Source organism: Vitis vinifera, chromosome 8 (assembly GCF_030704535.1).
Source record: "Vitis vinifera cultivar Pinot Noir 40024 chromosome 8, ASM3070453v1".
NCBI lineage: Eukaryota > Viridiplantae > Streptophyta > Magnoliopsida > Vitales > Vitaceae > Vitis > Vitis vinifera.
This window is the reverse complement of record NC_081812.1, coordinates 10,820,815-10,840,000: the sequence shown is the minus strand read 5'-3', so window position 1 is coordinate 10,840,000 and position 19,186 is coordinate 10,820,815. Positions and strand designations below refer to the sequence as shown.

General features: G+C 31.9%; 2 protein-coding genes across 2 annotated transcripts; both read left to right on the top strand.

Moving 5' to 3' along the window:
* The first annotated feature begins 4,159 nt into the window (after nucleotides 1–4,159).
* On the top strand, nucleotides 4,160–6,266 carry LOC100256897 (uncharacterized). The gene is made up of 3 exons (XM_002263524.4): nucleotides 4,160–4,455; nucleotides 5,524–5,724; nucleotides 6,041–6,266. Exons 1-3 carry the CDS (start codon nucleotides 4,345–4,347, stop codon nucleotides 6,074–6,076), a joined length of 348 nt encoding a protein of 115 aa, XP_002263560.1. The 5' UTR covers nucleotides 4,160–4,344; the 3' UTR covers nucleotides 6,077–6,266.
* Nucleotides 6,267–16,661: 10,395 nt separating this feature from the next.
* On the top strand, nucleotides 16,662–18,347 carry LOC100244851 (PRA1 family protein B4). The gene is made up of 2 exons (XM_003632544.4): nucleotides 16,662–17,566; nucleotides 18,179–18,347. Exon 1 carries the CDS (start codon nucleotides 16,882–16,884, stop codon nucleotides 17,527–17,529), a length of 648 nt encoding a protein of 215 aa, XP_003632592.1. The 5' UTR covers nucleotides 16,662–16,881; the 3' UTR covers nucleotides 17,530–17,566; nucleotides 18,179–18,347.
* The last annotated feature ends 839 nt before the right edge of the window (nucleotides 18,348–19,186 follow it).

The following is a 19,186-nucleotide window of genomic DNA, read 5'->3' as shown; positions in this document are numbered from 1 at the left end:
GTGTTTGAAACCAAAAGGAGGTTGAGTTTACACATTTAGTACATAGTGATATGATAATGGTTGAGTATGAGGCTGTGCTTAGCTCTTTGGTTTTGCTTTAAATCTTATAGCTAATGAGGAGCATAAGTCATTTTGTTTATGAATGGTTTGAATTCACTTTTGAAGGACATACTTTCTTTTCATAAGCTAAAAACATACTCAGAAGTTATAGACAATGCCCTCCTATTAAAAGGAGTAGTAAGGAGTTCTAACAATATAGGGAATAACAATATAAGAGAAACAAATATGATAATGTACAAGGTAGTCAAGCTTAGAAAAGATCCAATTAGTCAGGGAATAAAAATAAGAAGCTAGCTTAAAAGATGAACTAACATACACCTTGTACTAAGTGTGTTAAGAGACATTGTGATACCACATGCTATAGAGAAACTACTACATGTTTCAGTTATGGCTAACAAGGCTATTCAATTTAGGAATGTCCATTAAAAAAAATCTCAAACTTAGAAAATTGAAGGAGAGAAATCTTATTAGGATAGAACTCTCAAAAGCATGACATAATGATATTACAATTTTACTCTCATTTATCCTTATTCCATACATTAAGAGTTAACTTGGGTACATTGTACTTGACTTGGGTACATTAGAAGTTGTATGAAAGATCCAAATTATGAGTTCTTTATAAGTAGATAATTTGTTCATAGTCTGTTCATGGATTTAGACAATCCATTTGAGGTTGCAATGTATCACCTCCTAATTGAATGGATGATTGGTCTTGGCCATCGGGATAGGGTTTTAATGGTGAGTGTACTTGTGGATACAATTACACATTAGACAAAACCCATAATAAATCATGATGTAAGGTTATCATGATTTATTATGGGTTTTGTCTAATGTGTAATTGTCATGACTTTACCAAGTTGTTATGATTAAGTATCTCTTAACCTTGAGAGATTATTGAGTTTGTACCTAAATTAGTAGTGACTTTGATTTACTGGTAAAATCATAAAATAATCAATATTTTAAAAACCAGACTGGATTGACCGATCGAACCGTCGACCGATGAACTCTTTGGTCTGATTAGGTGTCGTGGACCATTTATGGGTTGGATTGTTATCGAACCAAATGAACTAACCGATTTCTTATGAACCAGTCAACTATTGTTTTGACCAAAACAATATTAGGTTTACTTTTCATTTAGCTGAATTTATTTTAACAACTAAGCCCTCCAACCCAACCACCTTCAACTTGAACTAGTATTGTACAGGTAAGAGATTTATATTATACATGGAATTCATAACATTTCAATGTGAGATTGGCTATAATATAAGGAAAGACAATCTGCATAAGTAGGGACTCAAGTCGTGGACCCATGAGTGACAAAAACAAGTGCATGACCACCATGCTATACACTTCCTTTGTAAAATTATATGGTAAGGTTTTATATATTAATAATAGTTATTAATGATAAGTATGAAAATATTATAAATTAATTAATATAATAATTAAAATTTTTTAAAATAATAAAATACATAGATATGTACATAAAATTAAATATTATAATTTTTTGTCATCTTAAATATATCTTCATATTTAAATATTATACATATTTTATTTAATAAAATTTAATATATTACACATTTATATTTATCTTTATTATTTAATTTAATGTATCAAATATACAAAATGAAATGTTATTTAAAATTTGAATTATATATATTTAATTTTTTTTAATTATTTTAAATTTTAATAAAATAAATTATATATTTATGATATCATTGATTTGATCATAATTCAACTACCAGTCTGACCATTGAATTATGAATTGATAACTTTTCTAGTTTAATAACCAATTTAGTTTTAAAAATATCGAAAATAATAATATATTCCTTATATATTGAGGTTACTGTTGATAGAAGCCAATAGTAATATATATTCTCAATAAAAACACCATGATATTTCATGGACTTTGAGACAATATGTCATCTTAGGTGATCCTAAGGATATATGATCATGAAATCTGTGACGCCACAATAATTATTTTAATGAAATTTGACATATACTTTTAGTGAGTTAAAGTATGTCATTTAATCACATAATAGAAAAATATGTAACTAAAGGATGATAGAGACAATGTTGAGAAATTGATAGCTTTTACCTTATTAGATTATGAACATCAATTCATGGGGAGACTATACACAGTGAATAGTAGGTTGCAAACTCGAACACTTAGTGTTTCATTGTAATATACATAAAGTACTGAAGTGTAGCTAACTCTTTGTATTAGGATGTTGAGTCAACTTCAAAATTGAATTCCAAAGGAACTGATATCATCCTATGAGTCTCAGGGGTTGATCAAGCTCAGACCTTGATGACACAATTTATGAGGATTGGATTGGTTTTTGGTTTACTTATGTGCAAAAAAGGTGTTTTGTTAATCACACAAGGTTATACAAAGGTAAGTGAATGATATCTCTAGATTAGGCTACTTGATTAATTAGTGTCCAATTGAACTAATTAATCAATTAAGTCACTTAAGCCCAGTAAGAAGTATATAAATACCTTCTTAGAGGTTAAGACTTTAGTTTTGGTTTCCTATCTACTTAGAGAGAGAGAGAACCTTAACCTCCACTCTCTATGAGATCTCTATAGTCTCGATGCCTAGACTCAAGAATGAGTCATTAGGGTGAAAAACCATTGTGTTTAAGAGATCTTTTGGAGTTTTGGATCTTTTTACACTAATAGGAATTGGTATAAGAACATCTAAATCACAACTATGACACTAATATCTAGAAATGTGGTCCTATTATGTTTTTGTTGTGATAAGATCTAGAGAGCTTATGATAGAATTTTATGCATCATAATGATCTTGGGTATGAAAATGAAGTAATTTGAGGTTCCCTACAAGTCTAAGGTGGTGTTTTTTTTCTTCTTAAAATTCTAAATAGAACTTAAAACAAAATAATGGTTATTACTGTTAAGTATTAAGTTAAATGTTTTTTTTAAATATTTTATTTCCATTAAATATTAAGAAAGAAAAAAAACCAACACATTATTTTTAGCATTTAAAAAAAAAACTAAATATTTTGACATTATCTATTTAGTAATTTTTTTTTTTAAAAAAAAGTAACGTGTTAACAAAAATTGAAAAAATAAACAATTTAAAATTTGAAAGCAACTTGCTTTCAACAAAAATTTTAAAAAATAAACAACACATAAGCTAAAAGCCTAAGGAAGAGTATTTTCCATGACATACTAGAATGCTTAGGCTTTGTTAGATGTTGTCATAAGTATTATTCAATTTCATTTCTAGTGAGATGGAGTTCTATTTTAGCTAGGAGCTACTTATTCATTCATTTTTGCATCATTTGTCGATTTGTTAGACTTACCTATTGGTTCATTGGAGTTTGATAGGTTTGTTTCCACTTTTTGGAAAGTCATTTTGTAGAGAATACCTTGGATTTCTCCGTTCCTATCTTTGGACTAGTGAGGGTGCATGCTTAGTCGGCATTAGATATGTTTAAAGTAGTAAAAAGAGATTTTATTTAATAGTGAAAAAGTTAAGACAAAATGACTTCAAAAAGTAAATTAAAAATTTTGATAAAGTGAATGACATATCAACATGCCCATCAGCACAACCTATTAACATGGCCCACCAATATGGCCCCTAGCATGGCATACCGACACGATTGGCCCATAAGCTCATGATCTGTGTTGGGTCAACTATTTGGTTTACATGGATTAGCATGACACAACACAATTTTTAAATAGGTTTTGTCGACCCATAAAGGCCCGCTCCCATTTGGCACCTTTAGGTTGTACAAAATTAAAATATCAACATTTTCAAGCGAAAAAATATAATATAATTCAAATATTATATATAAGGTAGAAGAACAAAATATTTTTGGAAATGATAAAATAATATAAAACTTTGTAGTGTATCTTTGAATGATGCGTTGAAAGAATTTTTTTGGTTCCAAGTGGGTTAAGGTGTTAGTATTGATAAGGCGTTATAAATAAAATGAATAATAAAGAAGAAATAGAGTTATAAAAGAATTTTGAGTTATAAAAAAATCAAAATTAAATTTAATATTTAATTATTTACTAGAAAAGTAAAAATTATCATGGATAATTATGTGTTCAAAAACAATAACCATATATTTATAACATATTTTATATTTCCTCAGTCTTCTTTCCGAGGTGTTAACAAACACACCTAGAGGGCATTTTGGGCAAAAAGATTCAATCCCAAGGGAACCGCTATAGGTGGACAGGAGAAAGAGAGAGAGAGAGACAAGGGAAGCAACTAGGGTTTTGCAGAGCAGAGCAAAGAGTGATAGAGCGAAGATGCCTTGCCTGAACCTGTCCACTAACGTGAGCCTGGACGGCGTAGACACCTCTTCCATCCTCTCTGAGGCCACCTCTACCGTTGCCAAGATCATTGGCAAACCTGAAGCTGTAACCTCTATCTTCCTTTCTTTTCACATCCACTTTCTTATGCTTTACATGTTTTTAATCTCAGTTTTTTCACTAACTTGATTTTTTCTATCGTCCTTTTGCTTGCTCCCCAAAAGCGTTGGGAGATGGAGTGACTAAGATTTTTAGATTTTCTTTTCACTGTTTGGGATACAGAAAATAGAAATGCTTACCTATATGAAGCCGACAAATTATCTGGATTCTTTGAGACTCTTCTTCGGAACCAAGACTCTACATAATTTGTGATGTTTAAAGTTTTAATATCTTTTATTTTCTTCGGTTTTCTCCGCAATCGCTTGACCTAATCGATTCCCCAATATTTGTCTGGATGGATAGCTAAATTTGGATGTATTTTGCTTAGAAGAAATTTCTATTACCTTTAATCTTGATGCAAAGTTTGTGATTACCCTGATTTATATCTAACATTGTTTGTTATTTAGAGCGCATTGAATTTGCTGAAAGGGAGTTTGATGATGGGGATCTACCTTAATGTTCATGCTTTGCTGGTTTTTCTTTCTTGCTAGTGAAGAGCGATCCAAACCCGGAGTGGTTGGTTCTTAGTTTATAATAGAGCTTGCCTTTGTCTGTGCATCAAACTCGGAGACAATGTAGATAAAACTCTTGTAATTCTGGCATTTCTTGAAATTGCAAAACTGATTCGTAGGGGCAATCGCAGTGAATTGGAGATAGCTCCGATTTTCTTTTATGGTCCCACTGTAGATGAATTTTTTTTTCCTCTCAAATCCCGTGTGTAAAGTAGATTAAGCCATACCATTCCAAGCGAAGACCAGTTGTGTGTCAATTATTTAACTGGAAAATTAGTTCCCTGGCAGCCAAACACCATCATGTTTGTTTAGACTAAAACCTAAAACCACGAATTCCTCCAGTGTGGGTAATAGCATTTGTATTTAGCCCTATTATTATTTTTTCCTTTTCTTATTTTCTTAAAAAATGAAAGGGAGTGCATGTGGTTGTTAGCTTTATATTTTTTTTATATTTTTTAAAATTACAATTATTAGTTTTTAACTGTTTTGTGATGCCAATATGCAGTATGTGATGATCGTGTTGAAGGGTTCAGTACCGATTGCTTTTGGTGGGACTGAGCAGCCAGCAGCCTATGGCGAATTGGTTTCCATTGGTGGCCTTAACCCTGGTACCAATAAGGAACTGAGTGCTGCAATTTCTGCAATTCTTGAGACTAAATTGTCAGTGCCGAAGTCACGCTTCTTCCTCAAATTCTATGACTCCAAGGCAAGTGATCTCTCAACCTTTGGAGTCATTGTAAAGATGGGTCATTGCCATGCACATGTTTCATCTCATTGCATTCTTCCTGTTTGTTTAGGCCCATCAAAGTCAAGAATATGCACAGTGTTTGCATGCTTTACATCAGCACTAGATCATGTAAATAAACCTTTACTGTTTAAAACCATCATAAGAAGTCTTATTAGCTTTTAAATCTCTTGATAATCCTTTTGAACTGAATTTTTCTCCAGTTGTTTCTATAGTAGGAATCATTTCATGCTATTGCTGCCACCTTGATGATACTGATGCTGCTTCTTTTGCACAGGGTTCCAACTTTGGATGGAATGGGTCCACCTTCTAAATCATGCGTAAAGCATGCAAACTATGTATCCGGTGATTTGGTATAATAAGATCCAATGCGTGGTTCCAACTGGATCTTATGCATTGGGGAACTATATATCTGGTGATTTGGTATAATAACTACTTTGGTAATTGAGAAGGTCATTGTATCTTCTGTTATGATTAAGTGCTAAGAGATGTGTCTCCTTGTATGCCTGCTTTGTGGTAATGCTGACTAGCTGTGAACTTCTTTTGGAACTTTTAGTTTTCAAGAGAAATCAAGGTAACTTCTGGACTGAGTTACATGATGCTGGCCAAATGATATGGTGGTAGTCCTGCTGCAAATTTCAGGTTTGGATTAAAATGACCTTATGTTAATGGCATGCTGTCGTGGTCTTTTCTTTAACACAGTCTATTGTGGGAAATGACAGCCACCAGATGCAAAATATGGATGAAGGTTCTTGATTAAGATTAGATGATGGGAAAATGAATTCATCAAATGCTTAAAAGCAAAATGGTATTTCATTTTGGGCGATTTTCATCTGAGCTTCCAGGTTACTTATGAAACTAGGACACTGTCATGGCATCCAAAATCGCAGGGCATTAGAATTTCTTTCCCTGAACTATAATATATTGTTGTTCCCCTTTGTCTTCGCATGTTCATTCTTTATTGCCTGGGTGATGTTCAGCTGCTCAATGGAATATGTTCAGACAGTAGACATCATATGCATCCGGTGAGGGATGAAGTCTAGGGTGTGTACCCCAAACCTAAAGGCTCCTTCCTCAATAGCTTAATTATGCAACCCATCCACTGTAGGGCACTTGCTGTTCGGAATTGAAATGTATGCCTCTTGAGCGATTATGGAAGTAGATGATGGAGGCTGGTTTTCGCGGTCGTTCCCTGACATGAGTGACAACTTCGACCAGACTTGGCGGTATCAGCAAAATAGTGTAGTCTATTATCTTCTGGTTAAGGGATGACACTAGCTCAGCATTCGGATATTTACAATTGAATTCTGCGCAGTTTACCACTGTTTAGCTTGAATTCAAATCTACCGGAATGTTCTATTGCGATGCAAGCAAGCAGATAATGCGTGTTGATTTCTTTATGGATGGGAAATAAGGTAAACAATACAGGGGGACAGTAGCGGAAGAGAGTCTCTTTTGTTGGGGCATTTGAAGAAAAATATAAGATTATGATCATCAATTTAATGGTATTTTATATTATTATTAAAAATTAGATCATTTTTAAATATTAATTATAAAAATGTTTTATATTAAACAACCTTGGTACTAAAAACACTTACAAAAGGTTTTAGGTTTCATATAAAATACAAACTATCATGAATATTTAAAGGAAATTTTCAAAAGAATTAAAAAAGAAATTAATAGAAAATTTCAACAATTTAATTTAATTATTTTGTAGTAAAAACTTTTAAGATATTTTTCAAATTGAATAGGTGTACACCTTTATGTCTTATTGTCTTACTATTTATATCTTAGTCTCATTCTTGTGCTTGCCATATTTTCTTATGTGCTTTTAAAAGTGGAGATTGCTTACCATATTTTCATATGTACTTTTAAAAGTGAAGATTAAGGGTTTGTTTGACCATGTTTTCTAAAATTGTTTTTTATTTTTTAAATAAAAAATAGTTTTTAAAAACAAGTTTTAGAAAACAAAAAACATAGTCAAACATGTTGATATTATCTTTTTGTTTTTAAAAACCTATGAAAACAACTTCTACTTGTTTTCTAAATATTGTTCTTTATTTCACTTCATTTTTTTAAATTGTTTTAAGAGAACAACAATCAAACACTATTAGAAAATTTTAAAAATAGTTTTTTTTTAAATAAAAAACTATTTTTAAATCATACTATCAAATAGACTCTTAAGATTTTTATAAATATCAAATCAATACCTTAATTTTTTTTTAAAAAAAATAACTAAAATATAAGATAATTGAAAGTAAAGTATCTTACTTAAAACTTATGTTTCATATAAAATAAACCACACTAGTAACTACTTATGGGAATTTTTTTGATTTGGAAAATTGAGGAGAACACATGCCTCTTAATAGTTCCACAATTGACCGTTGTATTTGATAAAATTTAATACTTATTACTTAATTACTTAAAAATTTAAATTGATGCTAAGTTAAGTTATATTTAAATTATTTAATTAAAATTTACTACTTAATTCTTATTTTAAGTATTAAGGTTATTGATAAAATTAACTTAAAACTTATTCTAAATCTCAAATTGATATGTTTACCCTCATGAAATATAATTAATATTTGTTATTTACCTTATTAATATAAAGTAATAAATTTATTTTTTTTAAATGCATATTAAAGTATTATAAATACCTAAAATTTTATAAAATAATTAGAAAATATTTATTATAAAAGATGAAATAATATTTAATTACTAAATAAATACACAACAAATTATTTTAAAATTAATATTAAAAAATCAAACAATATTTATATTGCAATTATAAAAAAAAAAACGTAAACTCTTGATGAAGTTGTGGCCGTTAGTAATATTGATCTTGAAGTGGAGAAGAGTTCCAACAATAATAGAAGTGAAGTAATAGTTGAGATTAAAAGGTAAAATGAATATGTAAATTTAAGAATAAGTTAATTAAAAGTTGTTTTTTATTTAAATTATATAATTAAGTTAATTTATAAAATAATAATTTAAATTAAATTATTAAGTAATTCTAAATTATTAAGTTGTTATGTCAAACATCCGCTTACAAGCCGTTGGACGCGTAAGTTGATCCGGGCTTAGCATGCATAACCATTAAGCAACCTGAGAGTCCCTTTTCAGTCGTACAAGTAAGTTCCAAACGCGTCTTCCATACGAGTTTTCGAGAGTTATACGACGACTTCCTATTAGTAGCCGCATGAAGGCTGGAACCGGAAGAGCATCGACTGTGGTGGTGAACCAGCCGCATCCTGCGTTTTTTTATATTGGACGGTAGTTTAAAAAAATGATTTATAAAATCGGATTAATATGATCGTTTTTTGAAAAAATTAGAAATTTATTTATCCTCGATATTTTAAATTGATTGAAAATAATTGTCATCCAATTAAAAGTTATTACTTAAAAAATATTAAAAAGTAATATAAAAGTGAAATGAACAGTGAAAGAAAGTAATGGATAAAGTTTAAAAATTAAAATATTTATTATTTATCAAATAAATAAATAAAAATTGGATCAGTTTCTATTTGTAATATAATTAAATGAATTAATTTTTGAGATAAATTTTGAAATAAAGACCAAAATATTTTTTTAATTAATACCTAATTTATTATAAAATAATATTTTTTTAAGATAAAACGGTAAACATAATATTTACTTTTATAAATATTATAATCATAAATCATATATCAATAGTAATTATAATTATTTTTATATAATGAATTTAGTATATAAAATTAATCAATTTTATAATACATATATTTATAATAATTTTGTTATTAAATTATTTTATTTGTTAAACTATTATAAAAAAATAAGAAAATATGTGGCATCAATTTTTTAATTGGAGAAAGGGTTGTTTGATTTGAAATGATGAAATCATCCACATTTTGTAAATTTAACCCTCAATTTTTATTTTTATTTTTAACTCTAAAAGATATCCATTTAAGATGAAAATGCCCTTACTTTTTTCTTACAAAAACAATATTTTCTTTTAAAATACATATATAAATATAATCAATATATTGAATAGTATTGTAGACCCCAAAAAATGTCCAAGGTTTTTCTTTTTAATTATTATATTAATTTTTATGTTTTCATTTTATTTTCTTGTTATTTTATTATTTTTCATTCATTTTTATTATTGTTATTATTTTTATTTTTATTTTTCCTTTCTAATCCCCCATTCATTTTCTTTCTCTCATTCACTCCCACATCCCATTTCCTCTTTTTCTTTCCTCTTCATTTTTCATTTTCTCCTTATTACTTCCTCTCCTCTTTTCCCTCACCAACACCATACCCATGACTCCCATCCTCATTGTCATCACTTCCCTCACCGTCGGTCACTAATCTGACCACATGTCACCCTAGCCCTTGTCTATTTCTCTCATTCTCTTTCTCTTTAAACCCACCCTCACTTGACTCACCTATCTTTATCTCTAACCCTAATCTCCTTACTTTCTTTCTCTAAGTCCTTCTTCATGATCCCTTCGTATGCTTCGGCAATGAATTGGAGAATTAGAGTATCATCCTCCAAGTAGGATAAGGCTTCCCATTGACACTTGGTTCGATTCTCACAAGAACATCACCACCATTCGTACGGTATCCATCACTATTATTCCCTCAATTCATTTAATAGAGATCGTAGGTATACGGGCTAGAGGGGTGCTATGGCTTTTCATCGTAACCCGACCTCCGAATCTAGATTCAGTTTTTGCAAACTCATTTTTTCCAAATAAAGAGTCACATAGGATTTTCTTTCTTATTTTATTTTCCCTTTTAAAAATAAACTAAAATAAGTGATGACTCTAACTCTTTTTTTTTAAAAAAAAAAATCAAAATTTCACAATAAAAAGTAAGTCTCACCATTTTGAGTGGGAACACACGTGAAAATTGCGGGTCCACAAGTATTTAGGTGAAAAACAAATTATTTTTCAAGACAAAAAAAATGAGAAGGTTAGAATTATAAATATGAGATTTTATCATTTTTATCAATTAATTCTTTCACAAATTAGTTTTTTAAATTGTAGTGTAGTTATCAGAAATCCCTTTTTTGATTTTCTCCCAACATCTATGTTATAGATCTCCTCAATGTCTACAACCTAACTACCTCAAATCTATTAGCCTAACAAAAACCATCCACCATGAAAACCACCATCAATGGCAACTTCGTCTCTTCATCTCCCTCCTCGCTACTTGGATCTTCCTCTACTCTGCCTCTTCGATCCTTTCTCTCCGGATTCACTTTCTCCGACCACGAGACCCTCGACATCCTCAGCGTTGTCGTTGTTTTCCTCACCAACATGGTAACATACAGAAAAAAGCATGGTGATAGCATACAGAAATTTAAGCATGGTATCATATAGAAAAATGCATGGTAGCATATAGAAAATTAAGCATGAAAAAGATAGATGGCTGATATGGAAGCATACAGAAAGTTAAGTATGAAAAGGATACTTGGTTGCAAATAACTAATGTGGTTGCACGACTACATAGAAAATTAATGTGTTAAGAATTTTTTTTAACGAAATACCCCTGTCTTTCATCTCCTATTTATAGCCTCATTTCTTCAAAGAGCTAGGCTACATCTAAAATATTTTCCTTTTTATTTCCATGGTAAGACAAACAGGGTATACCTCATTTTACTCATATACAAACTTGCTATTTTATGATTGCCCATTCATATCATACACACGGTTTGTGCTTTCTCCCTATCATTTTTGTGAAACCAGGGTTTGGTTAATCTTGGTATTGATGATAACAAAATAAGGTTTGGAACTAATGATAATATTTCAAGTGTGATTAGGTAAGAAGATTTCTAAAATGACAATCACAAAGTCAAAATCAAGCCAAAGGGAAATCCATAAGAAAAAGAAGATGTCAAAGAGAAGTATTTTTCAAGACCTAAATTTTATAGGATCTTTTTATAAGGTTGTTGGTGCACTAGGTTTTTCATACATTACATTATTTACTTATACACCAAAATCATATAAGAGTTATTTTGTTTTAAATCTTTTAAAATTAGATGATGTTATGTTTTCAACTAAAACCTTATGTCAAATGTTTTCCAAACTTGTTTAAAATGTTTTAAGTTGAAAATTTTGGTTGTTGAGCAAAAAACGGCTCAATCGATTAAACCAGATAAGGAATCGATCGACTTATTTAGTTCAATTGGTTGAAGGATGCAAAACATTATCTTTCTTTTAGAACACTTGTTCAATCAATTGGGGTTCAACTTCAACTAGTCGATGATGAAACTCAACTAGTTGAGGGGCGGTTGACGTCCAACGGTCACCTGTCATGCATTAAATGCTAACGGTTAATGAATTGATAGAACCAAAGCTCGACCAGACGAACCTCCAACGATTAGTTTAATATTTTTCCTCTATAAAAGGCTCTAATTTTCATTGTTTCAAGAGTTTAACCTTTTTAAACATTTCTTGAATATATTTGAGCATTAGAAGAGTGTTTTTAAGCAAACCATTGTTCTAAAACTTGCATATTATTAGTGCACCATTCAATTTTAGTTTTCTTGTATCATTTGATCCTTAAATTTTGTAATAGAATTTTGTGAGATTATTTCTTATCTTTATTTGTAAATCTTTGAGAGGAATAATCTAAATGTGGGGTATCACTTGAGGGGTATTCAAGAGTGAGGTATCTCTTGAAGATTATAAATGGTGTATGGAGCCAAAAGTTCAAAAAAGTGGATTGAAACCATAATTCAATTGTATTGCTTGAAAGTTTGGTTTGGAAGCCTTGAATTAGTGGAACCTCAAGCTTGGGATTGAAGTTAGAGGAAAGTGGACGTAGGCCGGGTTGCGCCGAACCACTATAAAAATTTTATGTTTTATTATATGCAATTGTCCTTATATTGTTTTATTATATATTTGCATATAATTATCTCTTGCATTCACATAATTTAAATTTACAAAAAAAAAAAAAAAAAAATCATCACTCTATTCACCCCTCCCTCCTCCTCCCACCCCCAACCTCACCCCTAGGGTGATTACCTTAGGTTAAATTAGCTCAATTTTTCTAACAATTTTCTTGCATCAAAAGCCTCAACAGCTTTTGTCTCATATCATTTTTTTTCCATTTTGTTACTCCATTCATCTCCATTTTGTTTTTAATATTCTTTTCAACTTACTCAACCGTTTGTTTAATTCAATACACTTTTTTTAAATCATTTCCTTCAACTTTTATATTTCATTAATTTTCACTTGGCATTCATTAATTAAATTTAGCATTGTATTTGTATCTTCATTTGGTATTTACTCATTTGAAAGTATACCTTAACTCATTAAAATTATCTCTCATGTATGGTTTCAAGAAAAATAATACCATTATTGACGTTTCACCATTTTCCCTCGATGTTCTTTTACTTATAGACACTAAATTTCTCAAGCTATAATTTTAAATGGAATCTTAAAAGAAAATTGAATTATTCTAGTATCCATTTGGAAATCAGTCCTCATATTTCTTTAATTTATTTCTCATGTACTTTTAATATTCTAAAAATGTAATTATTTTAGATGAAACTATATAGTATTCTCTAAAATTAGAGAAAAGGATTGATTTGATCAAATTTACCTAATTTTTTGAATTAGTGCCATTAGTGTCTTATTTTCATAAATCTAATTGAATTTCCTTTTTGTTTATTTATTGTTTTCATAACAAAGCTTTATCAAATTTCATCTATTTCCTTGTGATTCTGGGTTTAGCTACTCTTGTAAAGTACTAACATGAGAATGTTTCTCTGTTTGTCCAACACAATATAGCTATGTAAATCTCCTTATTTGCAACATCTATATATTTCATGGTGGTTGTGGTTTATAAGATCTTTAATTCTGATGGAATTGTCAAAATTGAAGATGATGGAAGATATCTCCTTATTTTGGGTTATGTTAGGTTCTTGAGTGGAACAGTATTTGCAACTTTGTTGATCTTGATCCTTATCTCATATTTTGGATGGTTCCTCCTTGTCATATGGACCATGTTCTCAATGAAGATAGCATGCTATCAAGATAAAACATTTTACAACTTTGATATGTTCAAAATCAAGAATCAAAACACCACTAGTAGGGAATGAGGACAAAATGAGCAATTACCTTCGGTTTAGGGTTTGTTGAATTGGTTTGGCCCATTGGAGTAGTAAATATTTTGGTGTTGTAGTTTTTAAAGTGATGTCATCTTGTACTCTTGTTAATAGAGATGTTTTAGTATTAGTAAGTTATTTTGAGAAGAGGTAGTAATTTTTTTTTCTCTATACATTGGTAATCATTCTTTCCCTTGTCCATATCTAAAGATCAAATGCCCATAAGTTTATGACAGGTTTCATTGCAAACATGGTTTTATATAATAAAATTAATAAAATATATTTTCTACATAGAGTTTAGATAGGCCTTCCAACTACCCCTCCAAAATATATTATTATTTTTATTATTATCTTGTTTGTAAAACCTTCGGAATAAGAAAAATTACTAAAATAACTAAATCTTTTAAATTAAACAATTAAAATTCGGGAATTCAAAATTTAATTTTCTATCTTCACGTATAAATAGAGGCGACTTCTTTCGAAAAAGGGAGAGAAAATTGGAGATGGGGAAAATCTAGATCGTAGAAAATCTAAAGGAAAAATCTAGAGGAGACTAGAAAAATCATAGGAGAAAAACTTTGTATGGGAAAATAGGCTTCAGAACAAAAGAAAAAATCTTTATAAAATCTCTTTACAAGTTTGATAAATGGTAGAAGTGTTACACATGTTTATCGTCATTTAACAAGTTCATTTGAGAAGAAAAGTCATTTTAGCCCTGATTCATTCTTCCATGAATTGCTGAAAACGAAAAGAAGTTCATCAAAATTCAAGATCTACTAAATCAAATAATTCAAAAGGACTCTTGAAATTAACGAATTTTTGAATCCTGAATACCCAACTGACCAATTAATTCTTTAGAACGTGTTCTATTTTTCTTTGCCAAATAAGACAGCAACCATTGACGTTTTCCCAGAATTTTCTGTAGACCTCTCTGAGATTTTCAAATCTAAGAAAACAATTTTACCATTATTTTTTTTTTATTTTTTATTTTTTTTTATAACCGTGGATGTCCGGGCCAGCTTACGCGCACCTCGACTAATCCCACGGGGTCCTGAAGTTAACGACCGGGTAAACCTCCAGTGGCCCTGAGGGGACTCGAACTGGTGACCATTGGGGAGCAAACCCAAGGCCTGACCAACTGAGCTACCCCTCAGGGTTATTATTATTCGAGTTGTGGTCAAAACGAAAGAATTAGAAGGACATTTTTTTTTGTAAAATAATATTACCATAGAAATTGTATCCCATAATTTGTCAATTTCAATAAATCTTTGTTCGCATTGTCTTATTGTTTCACTAATTTTGCAGGATTTTTCACAAAATGTGTGCATACAAATAGAAAATTTTTCTTTCCCACATTTTCTCATAACCCAAATATGATACCCTTTTGTCCCAAGATCCTACCAAAATTGAAAAACAGTTACAATGATACTAGTATTAATATTATAAAAGATGTTAAAGAAAATTCAAATATAATTAAAATTAGAAAAAAATTGTATATTTTAAAATTATTTAATCTTATATGAAAGGGTTAAATAAACCAAAAGACTTTAAATTAATATATATATAAATAATTTATTTGTTTTAAATCTATTTTTATTATTTATTTATTTTTTCTTTTTCCTTTCTATTTTGGTTTTCCTTGTATTTTTCATTGAAATGATATTTCATTTTGGATGATTTTCCATATGAGATTCCTGGTTACTTATGAAGCTAGAACTGTAGTGGCATCCAAAACCTCAGGGCATTAGAATTTCAATTTCTTCACCTGAAATAGTTTATATTATTGTTCTCGTTTCTCTTCCCACCTGGAACATGTGCAGGCAGGCAATAGACTTTGTATGCTTAGAGGGATGAATTCTAGGATTTGTGCCCCAAACATAAAGGTTCATTCGCCATAGTTTTCGAGGGTATTTGAAAGTGATTTAAAAAAATATTTTTAATATTTAAATAATAAATTTTTTTAAGTATTAAAAATATTAAAAATGTTTTCTATAATACCTGAGATTGAAATATCGAATTTTTGCTTATTGATATTTTGGAATTAAAAAATAATTTCTAAACTACCATAATAAAAAAATAATTCTAAATCTACTATAATGAAAAAAATAATTTCAAATTTATCATAATTTTTATCAAATAAAAAAAAAATGTAAAAATCATTCCTTGAAAAATACGATTTATTTCATTTTAAATTATAGCCTATAATTTTTTTTTTTTTAAAAAAATTAAAATCATCCTTATGATTTTTTTAAAATAAAATATTTTTATTTTTCTTTTTTTATTTGATAAAAATAACAAAAATTATGATAAATTTGGAATTATTTTCGTTTTTACTTCAGTGGTTAAAGCTACCGTCCTCTTGAAAGACCTGCCTCTGATGCTGTAGGCTGATTTTCGTGGCTGTTGCCATGACACAGGTCACAACTTGGGGCTGTCTTGTTGTCAAGGGATGACTCAAGCTCAGAATTCTGCATCTCCAAATATTACACCATCTTTGTTTCTTTTGCGAGGTAAGCACGCACACGATGCGTGTTAATTTTTCTGTCGACGGGAAATAAGGTAAACTTTACAAATCATACGGCGGGTAAGTTGGTCCGGGCTTGGCTTGCTTGCTCATTAAGCAACCTGAGTGCCCTTTATCGGTCCTAGTCCTACGAATAATCCAAACGCGTTTCTTATATACGATATACGAACGAGGTTTGAAGAGTTATATGACGACTTCCCATTTAGGAAAATGAATTTAAAAATAGAATAAAATAAATTCCTAATTTTAATAGCCGCATGAAGGCTGGTCAGAAGGGAAAATACAATCAAGTATGGTGCAGGGGTGGACCGGCCCCACCTTGGTCCATCGTGGTGTATTGCCCTCTCTCACCTAAAGTCGGTGGAATTGTGGGGAAACAACGCAATACGTTCTTTCTCCCTACATCCACGCTATAGATATATCCCCAAAGATCTGCCACCCACCCCCCTCAAATCCAGTCTTGCCTAACACAAATCGTCGACCTCCAAAACCCCCATCGATGGCGACTTCGTCTCCTCCAATTCTCCCCATTTCCAACCCAGAAACCACCGCCACATCCGTTCAATCGCAGCCTCCGGTCGCCACACCCGCTGTCCGCTTATTTATCACCCACATCACCGATTCCGTCCGCAACGGCTTCGCTCAGCGCCGCCCCTGGTCCGAGCTCGTCGACCGCAACGCTTTCTCCCGCCCCGAGTCCTTCTCCGAGGCCGCCCTTCGCGTACGCAAGAACTACACCTACTTCCGCGTCAACTACCTCTCCCTCATCGCCCTTACCCTTGCCTTCTCTCTCCTCACCAACCCTTTCTCTCTCCTCCTCCTCCTTTCTCTCCTCGCCGCCTGGCTCTTCCTCTACCTCTTCCGCCCCTCCGATCCTCCTCTCGTCCTCTTCGGCCGCACTTTCTCCGACCGCGAGACCCTTGGCATCCTCGTTGTCCTCAGCGTCGTCGTCATTTTCCTCACCAGCGTCGGATCCGTTCTCATCTCCGCTCTCATGGTCGGTGCGGCCATCGTTTGCGCTCACGGCGCATTTAGAGTTCCCGACGATCTCTTCCTCGACGAGCAAGATCCCGCCGCTACTGGATTCTTGTCATTTCTAGGCGCTACCCCCTCCAATGTCGCTCCTGTGGTCGCCGGACGCGTTTGAGGGTTACAACCATCCATCCCGACGGCGATTGTTAGGGGTAATTTTGTGATTGCTTGTTTAACTTTCGATCAAATTTTATTGTTCGGTAGAAAAAAAAATTGAATAATCGAAATTTTCGTCATAAAAATATATATAGGTTGGATCTTGATGCGAAAATGTACGGATATATTCTCCTTTTGAACATCTGGTGATGGATCTTTCAGGCCCATCGTACTTACCCTGTAATTTTCTTTATGATTGATTATATTTGTTAATTTGTTCTTCCATTCATTTGTGGAGATCTAATTTTACTTCGATTCTCTGGGGAATGCATATTTTCTTCTATCTTTTAGAGATTTGTATTCCGTAGAATGGTTTTGCTAGGGTTTTATCTCAGATCTGCATTCAACACAAAAGTCCTATCGTTTCCATTGAGGCTACAAAATGAAAATGGCCTAATTTATCATTTATTTTCTTTTACATATGCCCAATTTATTGATGCGCCTGCTTCAATGATATACCTGTTTTGATTTTGATGACACAACAAATTGGCTTCCTTTTCTGCTGGTTGCAAGTAATTTGCAATATCATCCAGGGTCATGTGCTGTTAAGGGATCTTTCAGGATACTCATGTCGATTGTTATAGTGATCATTTTTGCTCTCTTGACAGATACGTTGAAGAGCAAGCTGTTCATAGGATTAGAATCAGATGACTGACGAGGAGATTTGCTCATTGAATGTAATTTGTATAAGAAAGACATACCAGTCAAGGAAAAGCGAGAATTATATATGAACAGACAGTAAGATTAGTTGATGAATTAAATTTAAGTGTTGCTAAATGATGGTGTTTTTAATTGAGGAGAAAAATATTGGCATGTAGTTAGGGTGATTGCTGCAAAGTCTATAGGAGTTATAAAATGCGCGTTTCCATTGCCCTTGGGTTAAGCATTTTGTTTTGATCTGTTTGTTAGCAATCAATGATAGATGTAATGGAATAAGGCAAAGTATGGGTGTCCAGTTGGTTTGGGTGAATGCCTCGATGTGTGGTAGACGCACAAGCTCTTGGGTTTGATTCATGTTGCTGGCTGCATGGCTTGGATTACAAGGTGTTGATTGTGGTGGCCACAAACAGTACCCCAAGGGTTTGGATTCCCATAGAGAGTGGAAGGGATTTGTAGGTATATGATTGAGGTATTTGTAGGTATAAGATTTGTATGCACTGTCGAATAATTGAGCCTCTCGATTCCTTAATGTTGGTGGGAGGGAGGTTTAAAACTGTAATATGGAATGTGCTTTTCTCCATCACCATTCAAGAAGTGTTTCTTGGATTTGTTATGAGGTTTTTCTTTCTGGGCGGGCCGGTTCAGCAGTAAAGTGTTTGAATGTGTTACCCAAGCTTTAAATGGGGAAGCACTCGGAGCAATTTTGGAGCCGGCATTGAGCCCAATGGATCCGTAAATCATATTTTTTACTTGCTAGCAAACCTTTTTGGAAAAGTTTTATCCCACGGTGTAGTAGGGGATAATCATATCTCTATTTTTGGGATGTAATATGTTTGAAAATATGATTCCATTATTCATATCCAATTTCCAAAATTTTCAAGTCCTGTTTCATGGGGATGAGGACCGGAATGGGGTGCAAGGGAGAAGCAAGAATTGAGGAGCCGGTCACCAGGGCC

Coding starts and splice junctions, on each gene's coding strand:
- LOC100256897 (XM_002263524.4), top strand. CDS start 4,345: ATGCCTTGCCTGAACCTGTCCACTAACGTGAGCCTGGACGGCGTAGAC. Junction 4,456..5,523: donor TCATTGGCAAACCTGAAGCT/GTAACCTCTATC, acceptor GCCAATATGCAG/TATGTGATGATCGTGTTGAA. Junction 5,725..6,040: donor TCAAATTCTATGACTCCAAG/GCAAGTGATCTC, acceptor TCTTTTGCACAG/GGTTCCAACTTTGGATGGAA.
- LOC100244851 (XM_003632544.4), top strand. CDS start 16,882: ATGGCGACTTCGTCTCCTCCAATTCTCCCCATTTCCAACCCAGAAACC.